The sequence below is a fragment of the Trachemys scripta genome, chromosome 10 (genome assembly GCF_013100865.1).
Source record: "Trachemys scripta elegans isolate TJP31775 chromosome 10, CAS_Tse_1.0, whole genome shotgun sequence".
NCBI lineage: Eukaryota > Metazoa > Chordata > Testudines > Emydidae > Trachemys > Trachemys scripta.
The window spans coordinates 17884946-17909292 of record NC_048307.1 but is presented as its reverse complement, the minus strand read 5'-3'; the positions used below and the strand labels follow the sequence as shown (position 1 = coordinate 17909292).

General features: G+C 42.2%; 1 protein-coding gene across 1 annotated transcript; it reads right to left on the bottom strand.

Moving 5' to 3' along the window:
* Window positions 1-7868: 7868 nt before the first annotated feature.
* Window positions 7869-15255, bottom strand: RPS15A (ribosomal protein S15a). The gene is made up of 5 exons (XM_034784080.1): window positions 15108-15255; window positions 13381-13518; window positions 12112-12191; window positions 9610-9695; window positions 7869-8002 (listed from the first exon to the last, which is right to left on the bottom strand). The coding sequence occupies exons 1-5, from the start codon at window positions 15253-15255 to the stop codon at window positions 7909-7911; spliced, it is 546 nt and encodes a 181-aa protein (XP_034639971.1). The 3' UTR covers window positions 7869-7908.
* Between the last annotated feature and the right edge of the window lie 9092 nt (window positions 15256-24347).

Sequence of the window (24347 nt, the reverse complement as noted above, 5' to 3'; positions counted from 1 at the left end):
CTGAAATTTCCTGAAATGAATAGGCCATTCCTCTGGACTAAACATTCAGGTTCTGTTTACCAAACCTACTGAGACAATTTATCAAGCTCTTGGTCAAATCAAATCATAATGTGATTTATTTGGTTGTGAGATATTTAACATTGGCTAATCTTATGTATAAATCTGAATTAGCCTTTTGAAAAACCCAGGAAACCTTGTCATTTGAGACTATGTAATTTGTAATCATGAACCAATTGAGTAGCTCCTTCACATTTTCCGTTTGCATTAGCTTTTTACAGGATACTGATTTTCCTGGGGAGAAAAGGCAGACAAAAGCAATGTCACTAGGTGACTGGCCTTTTTAACAGAAGGGCCCAGCCACACCTGTGACTAATCATCTCCTTCTCAGCTCAGGCCAGGGTCCACGAGGCTGGAGATAGTGAAAAGCACCTGGTCTTTATAAAGGCCAAGAACTGCAAGGAGTAGTGAAAGAAAGGGAAAACTACAGGAGCCCCTGGATCAAGGGAGAGAACCCAGTTCATCAGGTCAATGATCTGCAGGGTGTAATATTATTGACTATCAGCACCATTCCTCTTTGACTACGTAGAGTCAGAAGACGAAGGGCCCTCCACCATAATTTCACCAGAAAGAGAAACATCACACCCTCGCATCTGACACTAGTGTTTTGGGGGACAGATGAAGCTGAGATGCAGGCCTTTTAGTTGACGCTTACCTGAATTGAAAGACCAGTTAATGTACAGTATACTTGGGCTGGCTCCTCAGGAGTCAAAAACTAAATAGCCCCACAAAATCTGATGAGAGAAACATCTGCCACCTATACTATCTGACGTGCCACAGACAAACTGAAGGGGAGAGGCTCACAGCAACTTCTCAACCAAAAGCAGAGTCAGCCATGGCCTGAAGTTTATTACTAGCCTACCACGCAGATCAAGGACATAATGTTTACAAAATGAGCAACTGGAAATACCAAAACCTCATCAGTTCAAACATCCTAGAAATTCAGCCCGAATATAGCTCTAAAGAAGTCAATCATCAGCAGGGCAGCTTCTTTCTTAAAATTACCTTTTTGCCAAATAATGGATGTCACAGTAGAAGAGAGAACTTTCCTACCCAAAGTACAACAGAGGGACATGGCATCAAGACTGCAATCCATTGCCAATAAGGATAAAATCCTCAAGTCAATGAGAGTTCTGCTATTGACTACAGGGGCCAGGATTTCACTCATATTTCATTTTACCTATACGTAGGTAAGCTGATGTCTTGGAATGTAACTTCAGTACTCGAGTAACATTTAGCTTTGCTCTTCCTCAGACCTTTTATTAACAGCTATATCTTAGACCAAACTATACCTACAATATTAGTAACCACAGTAATGGTATGTCTCATAGATGTGGGAACGCATTTCAGATTGCTACATGTACCCATCGTGCCAAGATGTATCATGACCACAGAAGTCTGAGCCAAATGCAGCAATAAACAGTGGTATAAGTGCTTTACTGCTGCCGAGTTCTGGACCCAATGTAACTTGCACTGATTGGGCATTCAGTGGGTAGGCCACCTGGGATTTACACATCAAAGCAGGGGCTCGATGTAGTAGGAAAAATAATGAGAGCACAAGAGAAAACAAGGTAATCTGCTTTATCTTCACAGTTCTATTAGTTTCACTTCCTGTTATACCCACTCTTATCCCTCAACCTGCAATGATGAAAGTCAAAGCTTTGCCACTTAAACTCATACATCCATTTTCTGTCCAGTTTACGCTTGATAACTAACATCCATCAGTGTTTGTCACCACTGAATTTGTCTCCTAGAATCTCAAAGGCACTGACAGGAAAGCCATTGAAATAATTTAACTTTGTTTAGTTTAAAGGACAATAAAGATCTAAGTGTAATTACTACTTGTATTTCTGGTAACTGACCCATAAGTAGGGCCCTACCAAATTCACAACCATGAAAAATGTGTTATGGACCATGAAATCTGGTCTGCCCCTGTGAAATCTGGTCTTTTGTCTGCTCATACCCTATACTATACAGATTTCTCCAGGGAGACCAGTGTTTCTCAAATTGGGGGTCCTGACCCAAAAGGGAGTTTCAGGGAGGTTGCAAGGTTATTTTAGGGGGGTCCTGGTATTGCCATCCTTATTTCTGTACTGACTTCAGCGCTGGGTGGCCGGAGAGTGGTGGCTGTTGGCCAGGCACCCAGCCCTGAAAGCAGCGCCCCGCCAGCAGCAGCGCAGAAGTAAGGGGGGCAATACCTTACCATGCCACCTTTACTTCTGCACTGCTGCCTTCAGAGTGGTGGCTGCTGACCAAGGGCCCAGCTTTGAAGGCAGCAGTGCAGAAATAAGGGTGGCAATATCATACCATGCCATGCTTATTTCTGCGCTGCGGCTGGCAGCAGCTCTGCCTTCAGAGCTGGGCTCCCAGCCAGCAGCTGCCGCTCTCCGGCTGCCCAGTTCTGAAGGCAGCAGCGCAGAAGTAAGGGTGGCAGTACCGCAACCCCCATCCCCTACAATAATGCAACCTCCCCCCCCCAAAGCTTTTTGGGTCATTACCCCTACAATTATAACGCTGTGAAATTTCAGATTTCATCTGAAATCATGAAATTTACTGTTTTAAAAATCCTATGACTGTGAAATTCACCAAAATGAGCCATGAATTTGGTAGGGCCCTACTCATAAGTCTTAATTTTTAAGAACCTGAAAAAGTGTGCCATTCTTGATAGAACTGCTTTGATTGGCTTCTCCCACAAAGTAATGAAAACATAAGGGATCAGAAAAATCAGTCCTGGTGTAAAATTCCATTGAAATCATTGGCGTTACATCAGGCTTCAGTTTGAGCCAGCATCTTGTAGATCAGGTTTCTTTTTCAGTCCTTATTCTCATCTCACTTGTACTTCTGTTTGTTTTGCACAAGGCTACTAGTGTGAGGTAAGAGTCAGGATCTTTCCTTAGCTACACAAAAGACAGAAGTACCTCCATCATGATTCCAGAGCAAGGAAGAAATCAACACAACTAGAATAGATGGGACTTGCAACTCACCATTTAGCATAACCTTTCAAAAACCCTGGATGATTAAATCATATACTACCACCTGCTGGTAGAATCTCTCACTGCAAGAGAAATACATATCCAGCAAAATTAATCAGTGATTTTCTTTAATTTATTGTAAAACTCTGAAAAAGAAATGCCCACAGTCAGTAAGAAAGGAAGATGCCATTTCTATAGTGCATGTGATCAAAAGAATCAGATGACAAACACTGTTTCTCAGCCAGGGGGGTACAGAGGTCTTTCAGGGGGTACATCAACTTATCTAGATATTTGCCTAGTTTTACAACAGGCTAAATGAAAAGCACTGGAGTACAGGCTAGAATTTCATACAGTCAGCTTGTTTATACTGGTCTATATAGCTATATACTGAAATGTAAGTACAATATTTATATTCCATGAGAAAGTAAGCAATGGCAGTAATTGTATACTGTGACACTTCTGTATTTGTCTGATTTTGTAAGCAGGTAGTTTAAGTGAGGTGAAACTTGAGGTATGCAAAACAAATCAAGACTCCTGGAAGGGGTATATTAGTCTGGAAAGGTTGAGAGCCACTGGTCTAGCAGATAAACACCATTCATATCCTGACTGCCCCAGACTTTTTAGCTGATCTTAGGTGAGTTATTTAGCCTCTTTAACCATTCCACCACTTTTGAAATAGGACTAGTGATGCTTACCCACCTTTGTAAGTTGTGGGGACATGAAAGTGAGAATGCACTGTACATGTGGGAAGAACGCCTATTATTCGTGGTTTACAAATACTAACCATTCCTCAACTAGGTAAGCAGGTTCTGCTTCGAGAAACACTTCCAAAGGCAATTAATTCAAGGAGTTGGATTTAATAGTGGATAGCGTGCAGGTTTATGAATAGCAACTAGATGCAGTCTTTCAAGTTTGTTAGTCAGGCTAATGCTTTTCTCTAAAGTCCACCTCTAGCTAGCCGAGGGGAGAGGCACACATGCAAGTTCAGAAAATTTGCATACTATTGGATTTGGAGCTCTTCTGAACAATCTGCAAAGATTAGATTTCACTCAGGAAGATATCTAAACGTTCTGAGCAGTGCCACAGGTTTTCAGCACCTCTCTCTTCCCACTTTCTACAGCCTGCTTTAGAACTGAAAGTTTTTACAAAACCTTCTAAGGCAGCTCCATACTAAGGCGTTGTGCTGGGTGCTGTAAATCCAACGTGTTAGTTGCTGAATCTTGTTTCAGAAATTAAATACATCTCTAGCCTGCAGCAACTAGCTAGTAAAACCACAGCCAGAGATTATGGAAATCTTACATTAGGCAGAATTAAATGGGGACTATTACTGAAGCAAAACTACCTAGACATGCAATTTGCTTTAGTATTTTACAGCTTTCAAGATTCTCTTCATGTTACCTCATTTTAGCTTTTCCATGTTGTATTGTGACATTTCAATTTGTGACTATAGATGCATCAGATATAGGATTATAACTTCAAAGCAGTATCAGCTAATGAAGATGAGATATTCAAACAAATAGCGTCACCAGAAAATTACTTCCATAGTTACATTTGCAGTCTCTTCACTTTTTGTCAGTGCAAGTGGTTTTTTTTGTTTTGTTTTTTTAAATGCAACCAATGCTGCTTCTTCCCTTAGAATCATTCCAGTGCTTGTGTGTATAGAAGCCTCAAACACTACAAGTCTGCTTTCAAGTTTTCCATCTGTGGAAGGCTGGCTGATCACATAAGGCTACTCTCCCTTACTTTTAAGTGCTAAATCACATTAAAGAAAGCTGTAATTGCCACCAGGGTTTTATTTGATCATGAATGGGAAGGAAGCCCATATTAGAATGTAGTCCATAGTAGGCAAGTCTGGAAACCCCCACTCTAAAACAAACTTAATTATGTACAATAAAATCTGTCCTGGGATGGTGCTCCTGGTGCCACCTACTTACATACATGCCTTTCCCTTGCATCTGGTGCAGGGACTATCAATGCGAAGGAACAGATGCTTTAGGCCTGGTGTCAATCGTATTGGATCATGAAATAAACTGAATATACTCCAATACATAAGACAACCTTAGCCTAAACTGAGAAGTCATCCAGAGACATTAAAATATTCTTCCATTTCAGAAGTAGGATCACATCAATGAGGTGCTTTATGAGGTTAAAGCAAGCACACCTACTGCAGATAGACTACTGGATAGAGCTATACACATGTTAATGGCTGATTTTTGTAATTACACTTCGGCTCCATAAACCACAAACAAAAGAAAATAACTAAATTAGTGAGTTTAAAACTAGAGTGAACCTCATTCAAGGGAATACTTATCACCACAGCTTTGATGTTACATATACATTTCAACTATTTCCAGTCTGGAGGGCAACAACACAAAGCAAGGAATTAAAGAAAACGATGGTATATCTTAAGGTGATCCCAAGAGCTTTATGAACATCAAGCTGTAAGATTGAAAGCTTGCAATGGGAACTGCATCCATCACCACTAAATAGCACAAACCAGTATCCCCATGCTTACGAAAAAATGAGAACTTGTTTTTAGGAATACGCAATGTCTTCCAATTTTCTTTCAGGAATCCTTTTAACACCAGAACCATTATTTTGCATTTATCAGTCTACTGCTACTCTTAGGTTATTCAACTCAAGCACTATGAATAAGGTTAGTTTTCCATCTTAGGCTCAGTTTAGAATTCTGCAGTGGAAGACTTCCATCGATCCAGTTATTTTTAATACAGTGATAGCACTGATGCCCAGGACACAAAGATAAAGAAATCTGCAAGTTGTATACTTGATTATACTAAGGAAAACTATATATTTAATTATTAAAAATGTAAAGAGGTTTGTTCTATTCCAACAGGTCTATTCAAGTTTTAGTGTAAGACCTGGTCTACACTAGAAAATTAGGTCTATTTAACTATGCCAGGTTGGGGTGTGAAAAATGCACACCCGAGTGGTGCTGTTAAATCGACCTAAGTCCCTGTGTAGACAGTGCTGTTAGCCAGTGCATACCCAGTACCAATCCCTGACAAAGTTGCCCTGATCTATTAAGCTGTTTTGGATTTTTTGAGTTAGTAATTTGTTTTACGAGTTAAAGTAGTAAATAAGATGGATTGTCTCAAATCATGATGTTCCATTATAAGCCTGCTTGTTAGAAAATTAACAGCTCCTGTGCTGTTCCCTTTAATTGCTTAGAAGAATGTATAGCTGTGAAATTGTTCAACTTCCTCCAATTGCTTAGTAGATGGGTGTATAGTTCTTTGCGTGAGTGAGGCATGCAAGGATGTGAGTAGGAGTCATCCTGTCCTGTCATGCCAGTGTCATCCTGTCCTGATGGCCGAAGGAGTGCAGATTAACGACCTTGAAGTGCGAGGCATCTGCCCCAAACTAAGAACCAAGTATAAGATAAGGAGCAGATGTGTAAATACCAGCACCTAGTTTGTGATTGAGGATCCAAACATCACTGATGAAAAATGACCAAGAACAGCAGATTTGCAATTAACGGATCCCAGCTGACACAGCAAAATCCACAGACTTACATGAAAGACAACTACTATAATAGTGGGCGAGAGCTAGGAGGCTTTGGGTCACTCTGCAACAACAATGAATCGGACATGTTCGACGGAGGCCCAGCTCCCCCTACTCGTGTTCAGTCTAGCTGGCCACTAGGCTGACTCGAGCAACAATAAGGACTGGTAACTAGAACACCAGATGCAAAACCTTTGTGTGCGTGCGTGTTTGAATATATGCATATACTTACTGATTTTTAATACTAGTTTAGCATTTTAAATAAACACAGCGTATTGCCTTGTCCCCTGAAAAAGATTCGGTGAGTTTTTATAAGCGTTACAGTGCTAATCAATGGAAGGCTTCTTCCCTCAACCTAGCTACCACCTCTTGGGGACGTGGATTACCTACGCCAATGAGAGAACCCCTCATATCAGCATAAGTAACGTCTACCTTGAAGTGCTACAGCAGCGCAGCTGTGCTACAAGGAAGCCTGCTTCACGTTCTCTGGTACTGTTTGAAATGAGCTGTCTCTTCTCCTGTTATGGCATTAAAAAAAAAAAATCCACTGTATCTTGGGGGTACTTGGACTTTGAAGAATGTGACCGATAACTCGATACTAATCCAATTTTTGTTGCTGCCTGCTCCGTCTCCCACAAATAAACAGAGATCTCAGGGTTTTTTGCCATTCTGGAATGGGTTCAACAGTCCCAGAACCTCACAACTCTAAATTTGCACAGCTACATTGAGAAGGCATATAAATTTGCATTCTTTTAAACAAGCTTTAACAAAAAGATTAATTGGAAAACCTAGGAACAAATTGATTAACTGTCCGGTGTACTTATTTCCTGAACTAGTAAAAACTTTTATAAGATTAGGATTTAGATTTCAAAGCACACAAGCTACTTTGCTATTCCCTGGGCACTATCTTCATAGCAATTTGCAAACCATCTTTCATCACCTAATCTTAAGGTAAAACAATCCACATTAACAACCCTAGGCACTAGATATTCATACTTCCGAATAAGAGGTGGCCCCAGGCATAGGCTATAATACTGTGCAGTTCAACATTCCAGAACATACACAGAGGATTTGGGGGCATTTTGGAGTAATTGGCTATAACTTGTTTCTTGTTGAATTGGAATTAACAGCTTGGTAGAATTAGAAAACTGTAAGCAGAGCAGACTAGATGGCAAATCTAGAACTGGCTCAATTACAATATGTTTTACAGTGTGTGGAGTATACCATTAGATCTTAAGTGTTATTACATATTGTAGTGAATCAATAAGTATTCCCAAAGGAAGTGTTCCAAACCATTAATACTGAATGCAAACAGAGTCCATTTGAACAATTTATTAGTATGCCTGTTTTACAAGTTTTAGAAAAAGAATCCCAGGATTTTGCCTCCTGTGTGTTTTCGCCTTGCTTCCTCATGGTCCATGATGCCAGCGGAAGTTGTCAGCACTATGTACCTATTAAGTAAAAAGTATTTTCAGTAGCATATTATGGTAGATTTCCCTACCACTCATACAGTTAGAAAAACGGTCCAATCTCATTTTTGTAGTGCAACGTCTCACTTTCTTTAGCCAATGCAAGGAAATGTGACAACTTAGACTACAACAGTCCTAATGTAAAATAGTTATACAAACCCTACAAATATGCTATTTTGACATGCTTGAGAATTTAAAATTGTATTAATGTCAAATTTAAATTTGACGATATGCTCTTTAAAGCAGACTTCCCCACAAACTTTATCTAGACTAGGAATTTTCATTTGACATTCCCGTTAGCATTGTAGAACTGAACTAGTGTTAGCAGGGTCATAAGCCCCAACTTTGCGGCTGGACCATGTCGCCATTTTCAAACCCATGTCAATTACCTGCTCATAATAAGTGTACGGTTGCTATTGCCAGATTGCTAACTGAAAACTTCATATGGTAGGACTCCTAAAGTTGCTCATGCTGCTAATACTTTAATATTAGTACTAAGCTGCAGACAGCTGAGGTAACTTTAGTTATTTCTAACACCTATCTATGGTAATTAGCATGCTTTCTGGACAAAAGTTGACTGTCAAGATTAACCCCACAAGAGTTTCTATTTAATTCACACAAAATATGCTGAAGTATATGTACTAGAATACTAGATCAATGTTTAGCTACAGTTAGCTGTTTATAGTAACTGTACATTTTGCGATGCAGCTTTCCTTGCTTTGGTGTGTCTGTTCATTTATTCACAAGATTCAGTGTCAGTGGGATTCTACTATATTGATTTAATGTAACAGCCAAGGCCTCTATTAAAAGAAAGTCCTTAGTTTGATAGCTAGAGAATTTTTTTTAAAAAAAGACCTCAGTCACTTCTGATACTACACCCATACCCAAGTACTGTTAATTTGTATTTTTATTACAACTTTCTTTTTAAGTGTTTCTACAGAATTAAGACCAACAGTTGGAGAGAGAAGAGTGAGAATGATGTAGATCAGGGGTAGGCAACCTATGGCACGCGTGCCAAAGGCGGCACACGAGCTGATTTTCAGTGGCACTCACATTGCCCGGGTCCTGGCCACCGGTCGGGGGGCTCTGCATTTTAATTTTAAATGAAGCTTCTTAAACATTTTAAAAACCTTATTTACTTTACATACAACAACAGTTTAGTTATCTATTATAGATTTATAGAAAGAGACCTAAAAATGTTTAAACATATTACCGGCACGCAAAACCTTAAATTTGACTGAATAAATGAAGACTCGGCACACCACTTCTGAAAGGTTGCCGACCCCTGATGTAGATGAAATTGACTATATGAAGTCTTATCAGATGCACAAACTGAAAAACAGAGACGGCTGTCTCTTGGTGCTAACTTTTAGCAGTAGTTAAAAAATGCTTATATAAAAACTGTTTAAGTGTGTGTCCCCTTTCTGAAGAAGAGATCAGAACAGAGATCTTCAAAACAATGCTAGTTTCATTTATGAAATTACCCTAAGAAGTTTTCTTTTGCACCAACTACTTTCACTTAGAACAATTCATAGCAGTTCTCCTATTTGTGAATTTCAACAATTTAACTCTGCATATCTGGCACTTACCCAAACTGACGTGAAGGCAAAAGGTTGTTCTGCCACTTTTCCAGGTCCTTCAACTGAACATCAAATCTGGGACTGATCACACCACACTATAAAACAAAACCCCAACAGAAGCTGAAGAACTTTGATACAGGAGGACTACTACATATATTTCTTCCATTGTTGTATGCAGTGGAATTGTAGCCCTATTGGGTCCCAGGTTATAAGAGAGACAAAGTGGGTGAGGTAATGTTTTATTGGACCAACCTCTGTTGATGGGAGACAAAAGCTTTCAAAGCTACATGGAGCTCTTCATGTCTGGGAAAGAAAATGGTTGTAATAAGTCATAAATCCATCTATAACCCATTAACACGCACTCCACTTTTCAGCCTATGATTGCAGATGTGTTAACAGGCCATCCTCCCTTGAATGGTCCATTACAATCTGTTCCACCATGCATTTTACTGTAAATACCTTACCCAGACCTGAAGAAGAACTCTGTGTGGCTCGAAAACTTGTCTCTCTCACCAACAGAAGTTGATCCAATAAAAAGTAATACCTCGCCTACCTTGTCTCTCTGCCTTTTAAATGCTACGACTTGTGTATTCAGCCCTATATCTCTCTCCAAATCATTGATCAGAAGAGGATTATACTGCCAATCAAGTATCCAACTTGTATGACGGAGAAAGACCAAAGTGTCCAAGAATGGCACTCCATTACTGCATCAACTTCATCCACAGTGCATACTCAGGTTGCCAGCTGGACTAAGCAGAGGATCTAACTATTCAGTTCTGAGCTGTTTTGATACTACTACCTTCTTCCTTTCAACTAGATAGACTGAAACTAGATTGCTGCTGGGGCTACAAACTCAGAAGGCTATGCCATTTTGTGGTCAGTTCAGTTCTCGGAGAGCATAAGAGCATGCTGTATACTACTTGAAAGAAAGCATCAACTCCTGAACATTCTTACCAAGGAATGGAGACTACTCCCAGGTTCTTAACCATGGCAAAGAAGAACTGAATATCTACAAAGTTAGCTACGTGAACACAAACTTTTATTTTAGGTATGTCTGAGAAATTAAAAACTATGCCTAGAAACTAACCACCTAATAAGAAATGGTCAAGTTAATTATACTAATCTTATGCAAATAATTAAAAAACAGAAGTATACAGTGTAGTTAGAACTGCCAATAGAGAGCATATCTTGGGTTAGTATCATAAGTGTTGATGTGTCAATAACCAGCAATGCTAACAATCTGGCCCCTAAAGTGGAGCAGACAGCAACTTTCATTTTCACCATTTAATTGGTATTTACATTTATTTTAACAAGTCTTTGCCACTTAAGCATGCACAAAAAGTATGCTGTTGTTGCATTGTTCAATGTTTGACGGGCCCACATAACAGAACTGCTCTAGAAAAACATTCGGTTGTGCCAAACATCACTCAAAAAACAATTGCCAAGTAGCTCAGTGACAGCATAAACCCTTATCCTAAAGTACAACAGACTCCAAACTGTTATAAAGTTCCATCTGGTCAAGTTATGAGATTCTACTACTGCACTTTTATAATCCTCTGGCTGCTCCAGACAAGTAATTTCCAGCTGAAAGACATGTTTATGTGAACAGATTTCTGTTCTTTATGGAAGCGATCCAAAATATGCTCGTGAGGGGTCAACTTTCTCTGCTACCAATTGAGAATGTTGACATACCCGATGGGCAGTGTTTTCATTTAAATTATTTTAGTGAGAAGTGGTTTTGAACCAATGGAGGAATCTGTTATAATAGACCATGATGGTAACAGTCAAGTTATATAGCCCACAGGATTTCCAGACAGTTAAAAGAAATCTTCTTGACAACCCAAAAACACTACATGGATATTTAGGAAGAAGTTATGCAATGCACTGACATATCTACAAGATGCACAGCTCAATAGTTCACTGCATACAAAATCCAGTTAGTAGCAGAAAGGCTTGGCTTCTACAATTTTCTCTAGTCATTTACTAGTATTATGCATCACCTGGATACAAGTTTGCATTTCTTAAACATTTTCCAAACAAATCTGTTCCAATTAAAGTCAGTTTAAATGCTTCAGTATTCAATTTCTAGCTCACTGATTATTTCATAATTGAATTGTTGTCTGAAACTAGAATATCAGACTACACAAATATAGACAGGGTGTATGAGTGGACAATAAACACTTTCTAGAAGGCTCCTAAGGAAAAAGTAGAGAAAGTGGTGCTGGCAAGCAAAGTTCCCTGTACATATTCCCACACAAGCTTCATTTACTTTGTTATGGTTGCTCAAGCACATTTTTATTCAGCACAATCATTAGGACTCAAAAAACCTTCCACTTAAGCCACATGCAGACCAGCCTCCATTCACACGCCCTTATCAAATCTATCATTACACAACCACATTCACAGAATTCCTTCAAAGATTAATATAAATGCATATGAAGAGTGTATATTTCTCAGAATTAAACAGCCTTCTAGAAAGAAAAAAGAATTCAGCACTAAATCAAACCCTACCTTGTTCAGTCTGCCTGTGAGATTAACAACAATTTTCCCAGCTCTGTGATCGTCAATGATCTCAAATTCACCAATGTAACCTGTGAACGATTAAATCAAGCAGAACCTTTATTATCCAAACTAGTGCACTGTCTCAAATGCAGACAAGTCAAAAACTTAACATTTAGGCCATGTCTACATGAGAGAGCTGCAGTGGTTTAACTTAAAATCAATTCATATACCAGTTTTATTAAACTGCTGCCAAGCTTTTTTGGACACCTATTGTAGTTTAAGACTGACTTATTTTGGTTTAGCTTAAGAGTCCTAATCAACTTAAGCTAAACCAAATAAGCATCCATACACAGTCTTTTGCCTTGATATCACTGAATTGGTTTAACTATCACCCTTAAAACTATTAGCACTCAACTGTTAAAATGGTGCAACTTTTTCATGTAGACAAGTCATCACATTTCAGCTATTACTGAATACACATCTATTATTCTCCATATAATGTATTTAATACAATGGTCTCATATCCAGCAATATTCGAGGCAGCACTAACTTTGCAAGGTTAGTCCTGCATCTCTCCAAGTACTCTTTTCAACTTGGCAGTTTAAGAAGTTGATTAGCTTACTCTACAAAAGAGCAGGGTAACTGATCAGCTCACTTTCCCACAGACTCAAACTAAATGCAACTTAAGTTCACTTGAAAAGGCAATGCACGTTTTACCTAAGGAATCACTCAGACACTGCACACTGGCCACTGTGGATAGCTTTCAAAAAATTGCATTGTTGGTTTTATCTTGGCAGCATACCCAAGTTTTTCCAATTCTATCCTTCACTACACACTCCAAGCAAAAGAAAAATAAACAAAGTATTTTCCCTTGCCCACTCCCCACCCCAAAATGATTTTTTTTTTTGCAGTTTGAAACATTGCAAGTGATGCAATATCCCTTTGCTACAGGATGTCAAGTATCAGAGGGGTAGCCCTGTTAGTCTGGATCTGTAAAAAGCGACAAAAAGAGTCCTGTGGCACCTTATAGACTTACAGACGTATTGGAGCATAAGCTTTCGTGTGTGAATACCCACTTCATCAGATGCCACTACATGCATCTGACGAAGTGATTATTCACCCACGAAAGCTTATGTTCCAATACATCTGTTAGTCTATAAGGTGCCATTGGACTCTGTCACTTTTTGCTACAGGAGATAGTCAAGTTTTACACTATTTTGGTGCCTCTTACCTTTTACAGAAATAATTAGATATGAATTTTACTTTCTGATGACTTACCATGCTTCATCATCACAGTTAAAAACCGCACGATTACTTTAGAGCACGGTCTAATGAGAACTTGACGTTTTCCACGTTTCTCTGCATTGTTGATGCTCTTGAGGGCATCGGCCAGAACATTCATGCGCACCATGATGCCTGTGTGTGGAACAAAGTTAGTTATGGGTGCTAACTTCTTGCTTTCACATTTAAGCAGGGATACTTTTAGAAAAAGATAACACTGTTAATTTCAGAATTTTTGAACTCAGAACAGCAGATAGATGATGATGTTTTCACCCCTCAGCTCACAGAGAGCCGAGAAGCAAAAGCTTCAAGATGTTTTATGCAAACAACACGCAGGTCCGATTATTATTTGTGCATGTCCACCACAATTCAAACCCACCATAACTATATTCAACAGTCTACATTTTATGCCACAAAAAGTTTATACAACATATACAGCATAAAACGTAAGTGTTTTACAATAAGATACGTTCAGAGACAAAGACTTACAGTCTAGACAAAGCATATTTAAAGATGCTGCAAGACATCCCGGCCAGGATTTTTCATAAGTGACCAGAGATTTCAGGTGTTCAATATGAGAAAGACCTAATTTCCAGAGATTAGCTGTACTTTCTGAAATCAGTCACCCCAAAACTGAAGCAGTCACTAGTTATTTTTGGACCTATTGGTTAATGTGGGCTAAAATCTCACAGTAGGAGCTAGGCCTGTTGAGACTGCACTGGAGTACTGAACAAAATCTTAGACCCTGATTAAATTACACAACTGTTACACCATTAAAGTGACACGGCTTTGCACTTTTTTGGGGGGTGGGGGGGCATTACTAAATTACTCAACTCTTGATAGTGGGTTTCAAGAATAATTTACCCTGCATTATACCCTGTCCAGAACAAGGGAAAAACCTTTTAAGTATTGCCCAATTCACCCATCTCTGGCAGAAATCCAGTTGCATATTGAAGATACTGTGGCACTTGGGCACTCAAGCTTATGTTCTGATGACTAGGGCAACGTATCCCACAGTTAAACAAGGCAGTGTACTATCGCTCCATTTACCATTACACTGTCGGCGTTTGGGTTATACAGTTTTACAATAGGCTCGGAGGTGCTTGGAGTCCAGAAGGGCTGTATCAAGCCACGTTGCCACACGCAATAAGCTCCTGCCCGGTGTATTTATCTGCACTGTGCACGGGGGCATTTACTGCTAAACTCAATCAGCACCCACCGACTTAACAGGAGATAAACTACGGGATATTTAGCGTGAACTCAGAGAGACTGACTGCTCCCTGCCCAGGCCCAGTCTGCGCCCTCCCGCCCCCGATTCTTCCTCCTCTTCCAGGGCCAAGCCTACGCCTGCACCCCCCTCACCGCCGCGATGCCCCCTCCTACCACCGCCTCTCCCAGGGCCAAGGCTACCGTCCCACATTCCCCAGCTCCCCTCCCCGTTCCCGATCCCACCATCACGCTCCCCGGGCCCGGCCTGCCACCCGAGCCCCCCTCCCCCTCCAGCTCCCTCCAGTGAGCGGGTTTCAGGCTAGGAAAGCGCCTCCCCCCTCCCTATTCGGGTGGCTCCACCGGCGGCCGTGGCGGGCGCAAGCGGCTCAAAACAGACTGGGCCGGTTGGGCGGAGTCCGGCGGTGGCGGGAAGGCGGGTGAAGACGCCCGCAGGGCCAGGATGGGGATAGTACCCGGCGGATGGCGCCTAGGGCCCAGCGAGGCCCGTAACTCACCGGTGCAGCAAGATGGCGGAAAAAGGAAGAGGCCAGGCGCGTGCAGGGTGTTATGGGAACTCGGGGTGGTGGAAGGAGATCTCAGGGATCTCGCGATACCCGCTCTCCCAGTCGGAGAGAAGCGCTCGCCTGTCTCTCCTGCTGTCATTGGCTGAGAGCGGCGCCCGCCATTTTTTTTGGCCCTTCCTCGGACAGGCAGTCGATACTTCCGCCGGGTATCCAATAGCAACCGGAATACTTCCGATCCGGGAGGGAGGCGGGTGAAGGCAAGTGTGAACGGACAAACCTAATGCCCGCTCACCCTGTCACCGCCTTTTGGGAGGGGCGCGCTCCGCAACCCGGTGGCCCGCAGTCCGACGGGAGTTACCTGGCTCGCGGGGAGTAGGTGAGCTCCGCATCTTGGGGTGAGGGGAGCCCTGGGGTGAGGAGGGGGGCTCAGCGTGAAGGCCTTGGCGCAGGGAAGCAGCGTCTCGTTGCAGTGAGGGGCGAGCTCGGAGCTCGCATGCTTGTGGGGAGCCCAGAGGCTCAGCTCGTCCCCCCCTCAGGGGTGCCAGAAGTGGGGAACTTAGTGCCCCACATGGTGTAGTCCACTAAGCGGGGACCTCCAGGCTAGGAAGCCCTGGGTTGAACTCTGACTTGCAGTCAGGGCAACCTAGTAAGGAGGAAGCTAAACACCAGGGGGTCATGCAATGAGCTCTGTGCCTTCCAGTCAGGGGGCTCTGATGGGGGGAAGTTACCCAAGGGGGTCATGGGGTGAGCTTTGTGCCTTGCAGTCAAGATGTCCTAGTACGGGGGGAAGCTAGACACCTTAGGGGGTCATGGGGTGAGCTCTGTGCCTTGCCCCATCAAGGGCTTCATAGAGGAAGCTTGCTGCCTCTCATGTTTAGAAGCATTCACAAGGGGAGAACTTGTCACCCCACACAGTTAGGGAGCCCTAACAGAGACGTTTAGTAAGGGCTTCAGGACCTAGAAGTGGGGAGCTCAGCAACCAGCACCATGAGCGGTGGAACTGGCTGGAAGAGAGCTTTGTGTTGTGCATTTGACAGCATTCCAAAGACATTAGTCGAAATGGCATCAGATGGTAAAATTGTTAATAACGATGCAGAAAAAGTAGAAATATTCAACAAATATTTCTGGTTTGTATTTGGAAAGAAACAGGATAATGTAATCATGTATGAGGCTGATGAAGTAGTTTCCAGTGAATTAGTAACTGAGGAGGAGGTCAAAGATCATATACTAGGGATAAACATTTTAAAATTAACAATCCTGAATAATTTGTACTCAAAAATCCTGAAACAGGTGGATGAGGAGAACTTTGGTCACTGATGTTAATTTTTAATAAATTTGGGAGTACCAGAAAAATACCAGAAGACTACTAATGTTGTGCGAGTATTCAAAAAGGGGCACGTGGGATGACCCAGATAGCTATAGAGCAGTTAGCCTGACATAAATCCTGAGCAAAATAATATAAAGTTGACATGGGATTATATTGATGAAGGATTAAAGATAGGAATGTAATTCATCCCATGATTTTATAGAAAATAGGTTTTATGACACAAACCCAATTGTGAAGATTACACGTTTAGTTGAGAAAGGTAACTATATATGTATAGACTTTTGTAAGCTGTTTGATTTAGCACAACATAACATTCTGATTAAAAAAATAGCATTAGACAACATCAATAAAGCACATGTTAAATGGATTTAGAGCTGGCTAATTTATGGATCTCAAAAGGTAGTTGTCAATAGGGAATCATCTTTAAATGGGGATGCTTCTAACAGGGTTCTGCAGGGATCAGTACCAGGTCCAGTTCAGTTCAACATTTTCATCAATTGCCTAAAACTAAATATAAAATTACTACTGATAAAATTAGTGGATGACACAAAGAATGGTGAAGTGGTAAATAATGATAAGAACAGGGCAGTCACACAGAATAATCTGGATTGTTTAGTAAGGTAGGCCCATTCAAACAAAATATTTTAATATATCCATCTAAGTTATACATCTAGGAACAAGGAATGCAGGGCATTCATACAAAATGGGGGACTGAATCCTGAAAGGGAGTGACTGAAATGGAATTAAGGGTCCAAGCATACAAGCAACTGAACATGAGCTCCCAGTGTAATGCTGAGGCAAAAAGGGCTAATGCAATCCCTGGAAAACTAAACAGGAGTAGGAAGGTGATTTTCTCTCTATTTGATATTGGTAAGACTGATACTGGAATACAACATACAATTCTGATATCCCACATTTTTAAAAAGGATTTTGAAAAATTGGGGAGGGTAAAGAACCACAAAAATTATTCAATGAGAAAATGCCTTACAGTGAAAGCCTTAAAGAGCTCATTCTGTTAGTTTATCAAAAAGATTGAGAGATTACTTGATTGCAGTGCATAAGGCCTTCACCAGAAGATATCAGGTAGTTAAGGACTTTTTCATCTAGTGAAGAAAAAACGGAATGCCTCCCTTTCTGTAAGATACACTTTAGTCCAACACAAGTTACTTGGAGCATTAGCTTTTTGAGGCAGGGGCTGTCTTTTTGTTCTGTATTTGTACAGTGCCTACCACACTGAGGCAGTATGGTTAAACAAATTATACCGGTCTCAGTGCAGGGGTAACAATGAAATGAAAATGAAGCAGTGAGTGATAAAAAGGCATCTTTTAAAAAGTGGAAGTCAAATCCTAGTGAGGTAAATAGAAAGGAGTATAAACACTGCCAAATTAAGTGTAAAAATGTAATAAGAAAAGAAGAACAGCTAGCCAAAAACTCAAAAGGTAATAAAATGTTTTTTAAGTACATCAGAAGCGGGAAGCCTGCTAAACAACCAGTGGGGCCCCTAGACGATCGAGATAAAAAAGGAGCACTTAAAGTTGATAAAGTCATTGCGGAGAAAAAGATGGTTACTCACCTTTGTAACAGTTGTTCTTCGAGATGTGTTGCTCATATCCATTCCAATTAGGTGTGCGTGCGCCACGTGCACGATCGTCTGAGAATTTTTACCCTAGCAACACCTGGTGGGTCGGCTGTGGAGCCCCCTGGAGTGGCGCCTTCATGGCGCTGGATATATACCCCAGCCGGCCCAGCGCCCCCTCAGTTCCTTCTTGCCGGTAACTCCAACAGAGGGGAAGGAGGGCAGGTTTGGAATGGATATGAGCAACACATCTCGAAGAACAACAGTTACAAAGATGAGTAACCGTCTTTTCTTCTTCGAGTGCTTGCTCATATCGATTCCAATTAGGTGACTCCCAAGCCTTACCTAGGCGGTGGGGTTGGAGTAAAGTACCGTGGATTGTAGGACCGCTCAACCGAAGGCATCGTCTGGCCTGCCTAACGATGGCATTGTGCGAGGCAAATGTATGTACTGATGACCAAGTGGCGGCTCTGCAGATCTCCTGAACTGGTACGTGGGCCAGGAACGCTGCCGACGAGGCTTGAGCCCTCGTAGAGTGAGCTGTGATAGAAGGGGTCGGGACCCCCGCTAAATCATAGCACGCACAAATACAAGATGTGATCCACAAAGAGATCCGCTGGGAGGAGACCGGGAGGCCCTTCATCTGGTCCACTACCGCAATGAAGAGCTGCGTCGTTTTCCAAAAAGACTTCGTACGCTCAATGTAGAAGGCGAGAGCCCTACAAATATCGAGGGAGTGCAGCCACTGTTCCTGACTACTGGCGTGCAGTTTCAGGTAGAAAACCAGGAGGAAGATGTCTTGGTTGATATGAAAAGACACCCCCACCTCGGGAAGGAAGGCAGGATGAGGTTGTAGCTGCACCTTGTCCTTATGGAAGATCGTGTAAGGTGGCTCCGAGGTGAGAGCCTTGAGCTTGGAGACACCCCTCGCCGAAGTGATAGCAATGAGGAAAGCTGTCTTCCAAGAGAGGTATAAGAGGGAATATGTGGCCAACGGTTCAAAAGGGGCCCCCATAAGCCTGGAAAGGAGCAGGTTAAGGTCCCACGTGGGTCCTGGCTGTTGAACCTGTGGGTAGAGGCTGTCTAGTCCCTTGAGGAACCTACCAACCATGGGGTTGGCGAAAACAGAACAGCCATTCACTCCCAGGTGGAAGGCTGAGATGGCTGCCAGATGAACTCTGATAGAAGATATTGCCAGGCCCTGCCTTTTCAAGCTCAGGAGATAGTCCAGGAGGAGAGGTACAGACGCTTGGATGGGGGGGCATGTCATGGAGAGAACACCAGCAAGAGAATCGCTTCCATTTAGAACACCAGCAAGAGAATCGCTTCCATATATGTGGCCCGAATGGAAAGTTTCCTGCTGCCCAACAGGACCTGCTGCACCAAACAAGAGCAGAGGAGCTCTGAGTGGCTCAGCCAAGCAGCATCCACACTGTGAGGTGGAGGGACTGAAGAACGAGATGACAGAGGTGGCCGTGATCCTGAGTGATCAGATCTGGAAAGAGGGGCAGTGGGACTGGGGGCATCCACGGAGATCTCCAACAGTGTGGTGTACCAATGCTGCCTGGGCCACGCTGGGACGACCAGGATCAGACATGTCCTGTCCCTGCGCACCTTGAGCAAGACCTTGTATACAAGGGGAAATGGCGGGAAGGCGTAAAACAGCCGGCTTGTCCACGGAAGCATGAAGGCGTCTGTGAGGGAGCCCGGAGAGCGACCTTGAAGGGAGAAGAACGCCGGGAATTTCCAGTTGGCACGTGAGGCGAACAGATCAACCTGGGGAAACCCCCACTTCAGGAAGATGGTATGGATGACATCTGGGCATATTGACCACTTGTGGGATTAGAAGGATCTGCTGAGGCAGTCCGCCAATGTGTTCTGGACCCCTGGGAGGAAAGATGCCACCAGGTGAATGGAGTGAGCTGTGCAGAATTCCCACAGTCGAATGGCCTGACAAATGGGGGAGGACCGAGTGCCACCTTGTTTGTTGCTGTAGAAGATGGCCGTGGTATTGTCTGTGAGGACTGCTACACAACGACCATGCAGCTGCTCCTGGAAAGCTTGACAAGCCAGACGAACAGCCATCAGCTCTCGAACTTTGATGTGGAGGGAGAGATCTGACTGGGTCCAGAGACCTTGTGTCTGGGTGTCCCCGAGATGGGTGCCCCATCCCAGGGCTGACGGGTCCGTGACAAGGGACAAGAAGGGCTGAGGGGTGCGGAATGGAACTCCTTCACACACCAGTCGTGGGTCCAGCCACCATTGGAGGGAGGCCAGGACTCTGTCCGGGACAGTGACCACCAGGTTCAGGTTGTCTTGGCCTGGGCAATAGACAGATGCCAGCCATTCCTGAAAAGGACGGAGCCGTAGCCTGGCATACCTGGTTATGAATGTGCAGGAAGCCATGTGACCCAGAAGACTCATTGAGATTCCCCCAGACACTTACGGCAAGAGTCGTGGGGGTCACCCGTCGGCATGGGCTTGGAGCAGGAGCCGCAGGACTTAAATCCTGGAGCTTTGGGCATGAGCCCAACAACTCCGGGGGGAAACCCCTCACCCCTAAAAACTACAACTACTAGACTAAACTACAACTATGACAACTAACACTATAACTATGTACAAACTGCAATAAGAGCGCTAGGGAGAGTGGAGTGTTGGCTAAACTGAGCTCCATAGTTCCAACGACAGTCATGGACGGTAAGAAGGAACTGAGGGGGTGCTGGGCCGACTGAGGTATATATCCAGCGCCATGAAGGTGCCACTCCAGGGGGCTCCACAGCCGACCCACCGGGTGTTGCTAGGGTAAAAATTCTCCAACGATCGTGCACACAGTGTGTGCCCACCTAATTGGAATCGATATGAGCAAGCACTAGAAGAAGAACTAAATGAATTCTTTGCTTCAGTCTTCATGGCTGAGGATGTTAGGGAGATTCCCAAATCTGAACCGTCCTTTGTGGGTGACATATTGGAGGAATTGTCACAGATTGAAGTGTCACTAGAGGAGGTTTTGGAATTAATTGATAAACTTAACAGTAACAAGTCACCGGGACCAGATGGCATTCACCCAAGAGATCTGAAAAAACTCAAATGTGAAATTGCGGAACTATTAATTATGGTTTGTAACCTGTCCTTTAAATCAGCTTCTGTACCCAATTACTGGAAGATAGCTAATGTAATGCCAATATTTAAAAAGGGCTCTAGAGGTGATCCCGGCAATTATAGACCGGTAAGTCTAACGTCAGTACCGGGCAAATTAGTTGAAACAATAATAAAGAATTAAAATGTCACACATATAGAGGAACATAAATTGTTGGGCAAAAGTCAACGTGGTTTCTGTAAAGGGAAATCTTGTCTTACTGATCTATTAGAGTTCTTTGAAGGGGTCAACAAACATGTGGAGAAGGGGGATCCAGTGTACTTAGATTTCCAGAAAGCCTTTGACAAGGTCCCTCACCAAAGGCTCTTACGTAAATTAAGTTGTCATGGGATAAGAGGGAAGATCCTTTCATGGATTGAGAACTGGTTAAAAGACAGGGAACAAAGGGTAGGAATAAATGGTAAATTTTCAAAATGGAGAGGGATAACTAGTGGCGTTCCCCAAGGGTCAGTCCTAGGACCAATCCTATTCAACTTATTCATAAATGATCTGGAAAAAGGAGTGAACAGTGAGGTGGCAAAGTTTGCAGACAATACTAAACTGCTCAGGATGGTTAAGACCAAAGCAGACTGTGAAGAACTTAAAAAAGATCTCACAAAACTAAGTGATTGGGCAACAAAATGGCAAATGAAATTTAACGTGGATAAATGTAAAGTAATGCACATTGGAAAAAATAACCCCAACTATACATACAATATGATGAGGGCTAATTTAGCTACAGCTAATCAGGAAAGAGAGCTTGGAGTCATCGTGGATAGTTCTCTGAAAACGTCCACTCAGTGTGCAGCGGCAGTCAAAAAAGCAAACAGGATGTTAGGAAGCATTAAAAAAGTGATAGAAAATAAGAATATTGACAGATGTGGTCTCCTCATATCAAAAAAGTTATAATTAGAAAAGGTTCAGAGAAGGGCAACTAAAATGATTAGGGGTTTGGAACAGGTCCCATATGGGGAGAGATTAAAGAGGCTAGGACTTTTCAGCTTGTAAAAGAGGAGACTAAGGGGGGATATGATTGAGGTATAGAAAATCATGAGTGGTGTGGAGAAAGTGAATAAGGAAAAGTTATTTACTTGTTCCCATAATATAAGAACTAGGGGCCACCAAATAAAATTAATGGGCAGCAAGTTTAAAACAAATAAAAGGAAGTTCTTCACACAGCACACAGTCAACCTATGGAACTCCTTGCCTGAGGAGGTTATGAAGACTAGGACTATAACTGGGTTTAAAAGAGAACTAGATAAATTCATGGAGGTTAAGTCCATTAATGGCTATTAGCCAGGATGGGTAAGGAATGGTGTCCCTAGCCTCTTTGTCAGAGGGTGGAGATGGATGGCAGGAGAGCAATCACTTGATCATTACCTGTTAGGTTCACTTCCTCTGGGGCACCTCAGGATACTGGGCTGGAAGGATCTTTGGTCTGACCCAGTATGACCAATCTTATGTGTTCTAAATGTAATGGCCTATAGTATACAGATCAGACTGGATCCAATGATCCCTTCTGGCCTTAAACTCTGAAATCTCTTTTGAAACAGCAGGAAAAGAAATTGAAAGGAACTGTGATAGCAAAGGGTACTGAGCACCTCATGCAGTCAGAAAGCCCCACAATGGGACACCAACACCACTTTGCCAGTAAATCTGATTCAAGTAATACAAAACCACAGCTGCCTAACCTCAAGCATTTGGGTCTGCTACTGTGGCTCAAAACACAGAAGACAACATAAGAGGTGGCCTGCACAAGAAAAATTACTGGTATAATTATGCTGGTAAGTTTCTTCATGTAGACAAACCCTGAAAAAAGTTTCTACCTTAAACCAGTTTATTTATGATCTCTCCTTTTAATAGCATGTATAATAGCACTCCTAATGAAGTGGGGTAGCAGTTGTGTGCTTTGTTGAAAAGGTCAGGTTTGATTTTTGAGGCATTAGTTTCTCTGGTTGCTATATTTTCTTATAGGTAACTTCTTCATTGTAGCACTTTCTTCACTAATGTAATATACTAACAGCAGCCCTTCATACTCACTAGTCTCCAGCATTATGAAAAAAATGTATTCAGATCCTAAAGTTTTCTTTGTGAGAAACGGGGCCACTCATACAGAGCACATTACAGGCTTTGACCCTTTCACTCTCACTCCAGCCGTATTCCCTGATGTAGTAATATTCCATTTAAATCACAGTGGTACATTCACTCAACTTTTGTGCTTGGTGCATGTTACTGTGGGTACATTCAGCAGAAGTGAGGTAATTGAAATGATTGCTTAAACCTCATTTCTTCAGTTTTTCTTTTTGAAATTGCACAACTCACTAAACATTATGTAGCAGCCATAAATTTATAAACAAAAAAATTAGTCTTAAGGAGTAAATTGTTTAAGTGAGAAAATAAGTTTGAGACCAACAGAAGGGATATGTGGGGAGAGGAAAAAATCCTAGACTGGGCATGATAGGCCAGTTTTATATCAGTGTGGGAAATAGACATTTAAGCTACAAAAAAACCCAACCCCCCCAAAAAAAGTATCTTCACATTCTAGATTCTACTATTACCCCTTTTGCAAGATGAACATTTCTATCTGAATTCAAGTTTACCGAAATACCAAGAATATAAGTTAGCTTGATTTTTGTTGGTATTTAAAAAGGATACCTTTACATTAAGGATCACACACACTCATAATTTTCCCTACTTCTGTATAGCTAACACCTAATACTATAAAAAAATGTAGTTTTACTTTTGCTTTGTGCTGTTAAATTTCAGGCATTCATAACATAACATGACATTTACTGGGAGGTAGAAGTGCAGGCCCTTTCCACCCACTGCAAACTCTGCAGGAGGGTATTTATCACTAATATAGCAGCTCTACCACTCTAAGTTTGGGATCAAGAAGATATCACTTATTTGGATTCCTTCACAGAGCTGTCTTTTTCCATTCTCTGCAAGTGAATCAAGAGATCTTGGAAGAAAACAATGGGGTGGCTTCATTCCCTGAACCCCTTTTAGGACTCTATGGAAATTCTATCCTCACCTCCAGCCCTTTCTTGAGACCAGGTTCAAAAAAGCACAGGGAGTGGTGAAATAGTTATGGGGAGTGGATTGCTCTAAAGAGAAGTGAGAGCCATCCTCCAAGCTCTTCTACAGCAGGTGCTACAATAAAGGTCAAGTAGTTATACTCTTATGATGCTA

Bases quoted from the DNA above. Each gene is read 5' to 3' on its own strand.
- RPS15A (XM_034784080.1), bottom strand. From the start codon at position 15,255: ATGACAGCAGGAGAGACAGGCGAGCGCTTCTCTCCGACTGGGAGAGCG. The intron at 13,519-15,107 runs GTGAGTTACGGG...TTCCACACACAG, and splicing joins TCCGCCATCTTGCTGCACCG to GCATCATGGTGCGCATGAAT. The intron at 8,003-9,609 runs GTAAGTGCCAGA...TTTACTTAATAG, and splicing joins TTGCCTTCACGTCAGTTTGG to GTACATAGTGCTGACAACTT.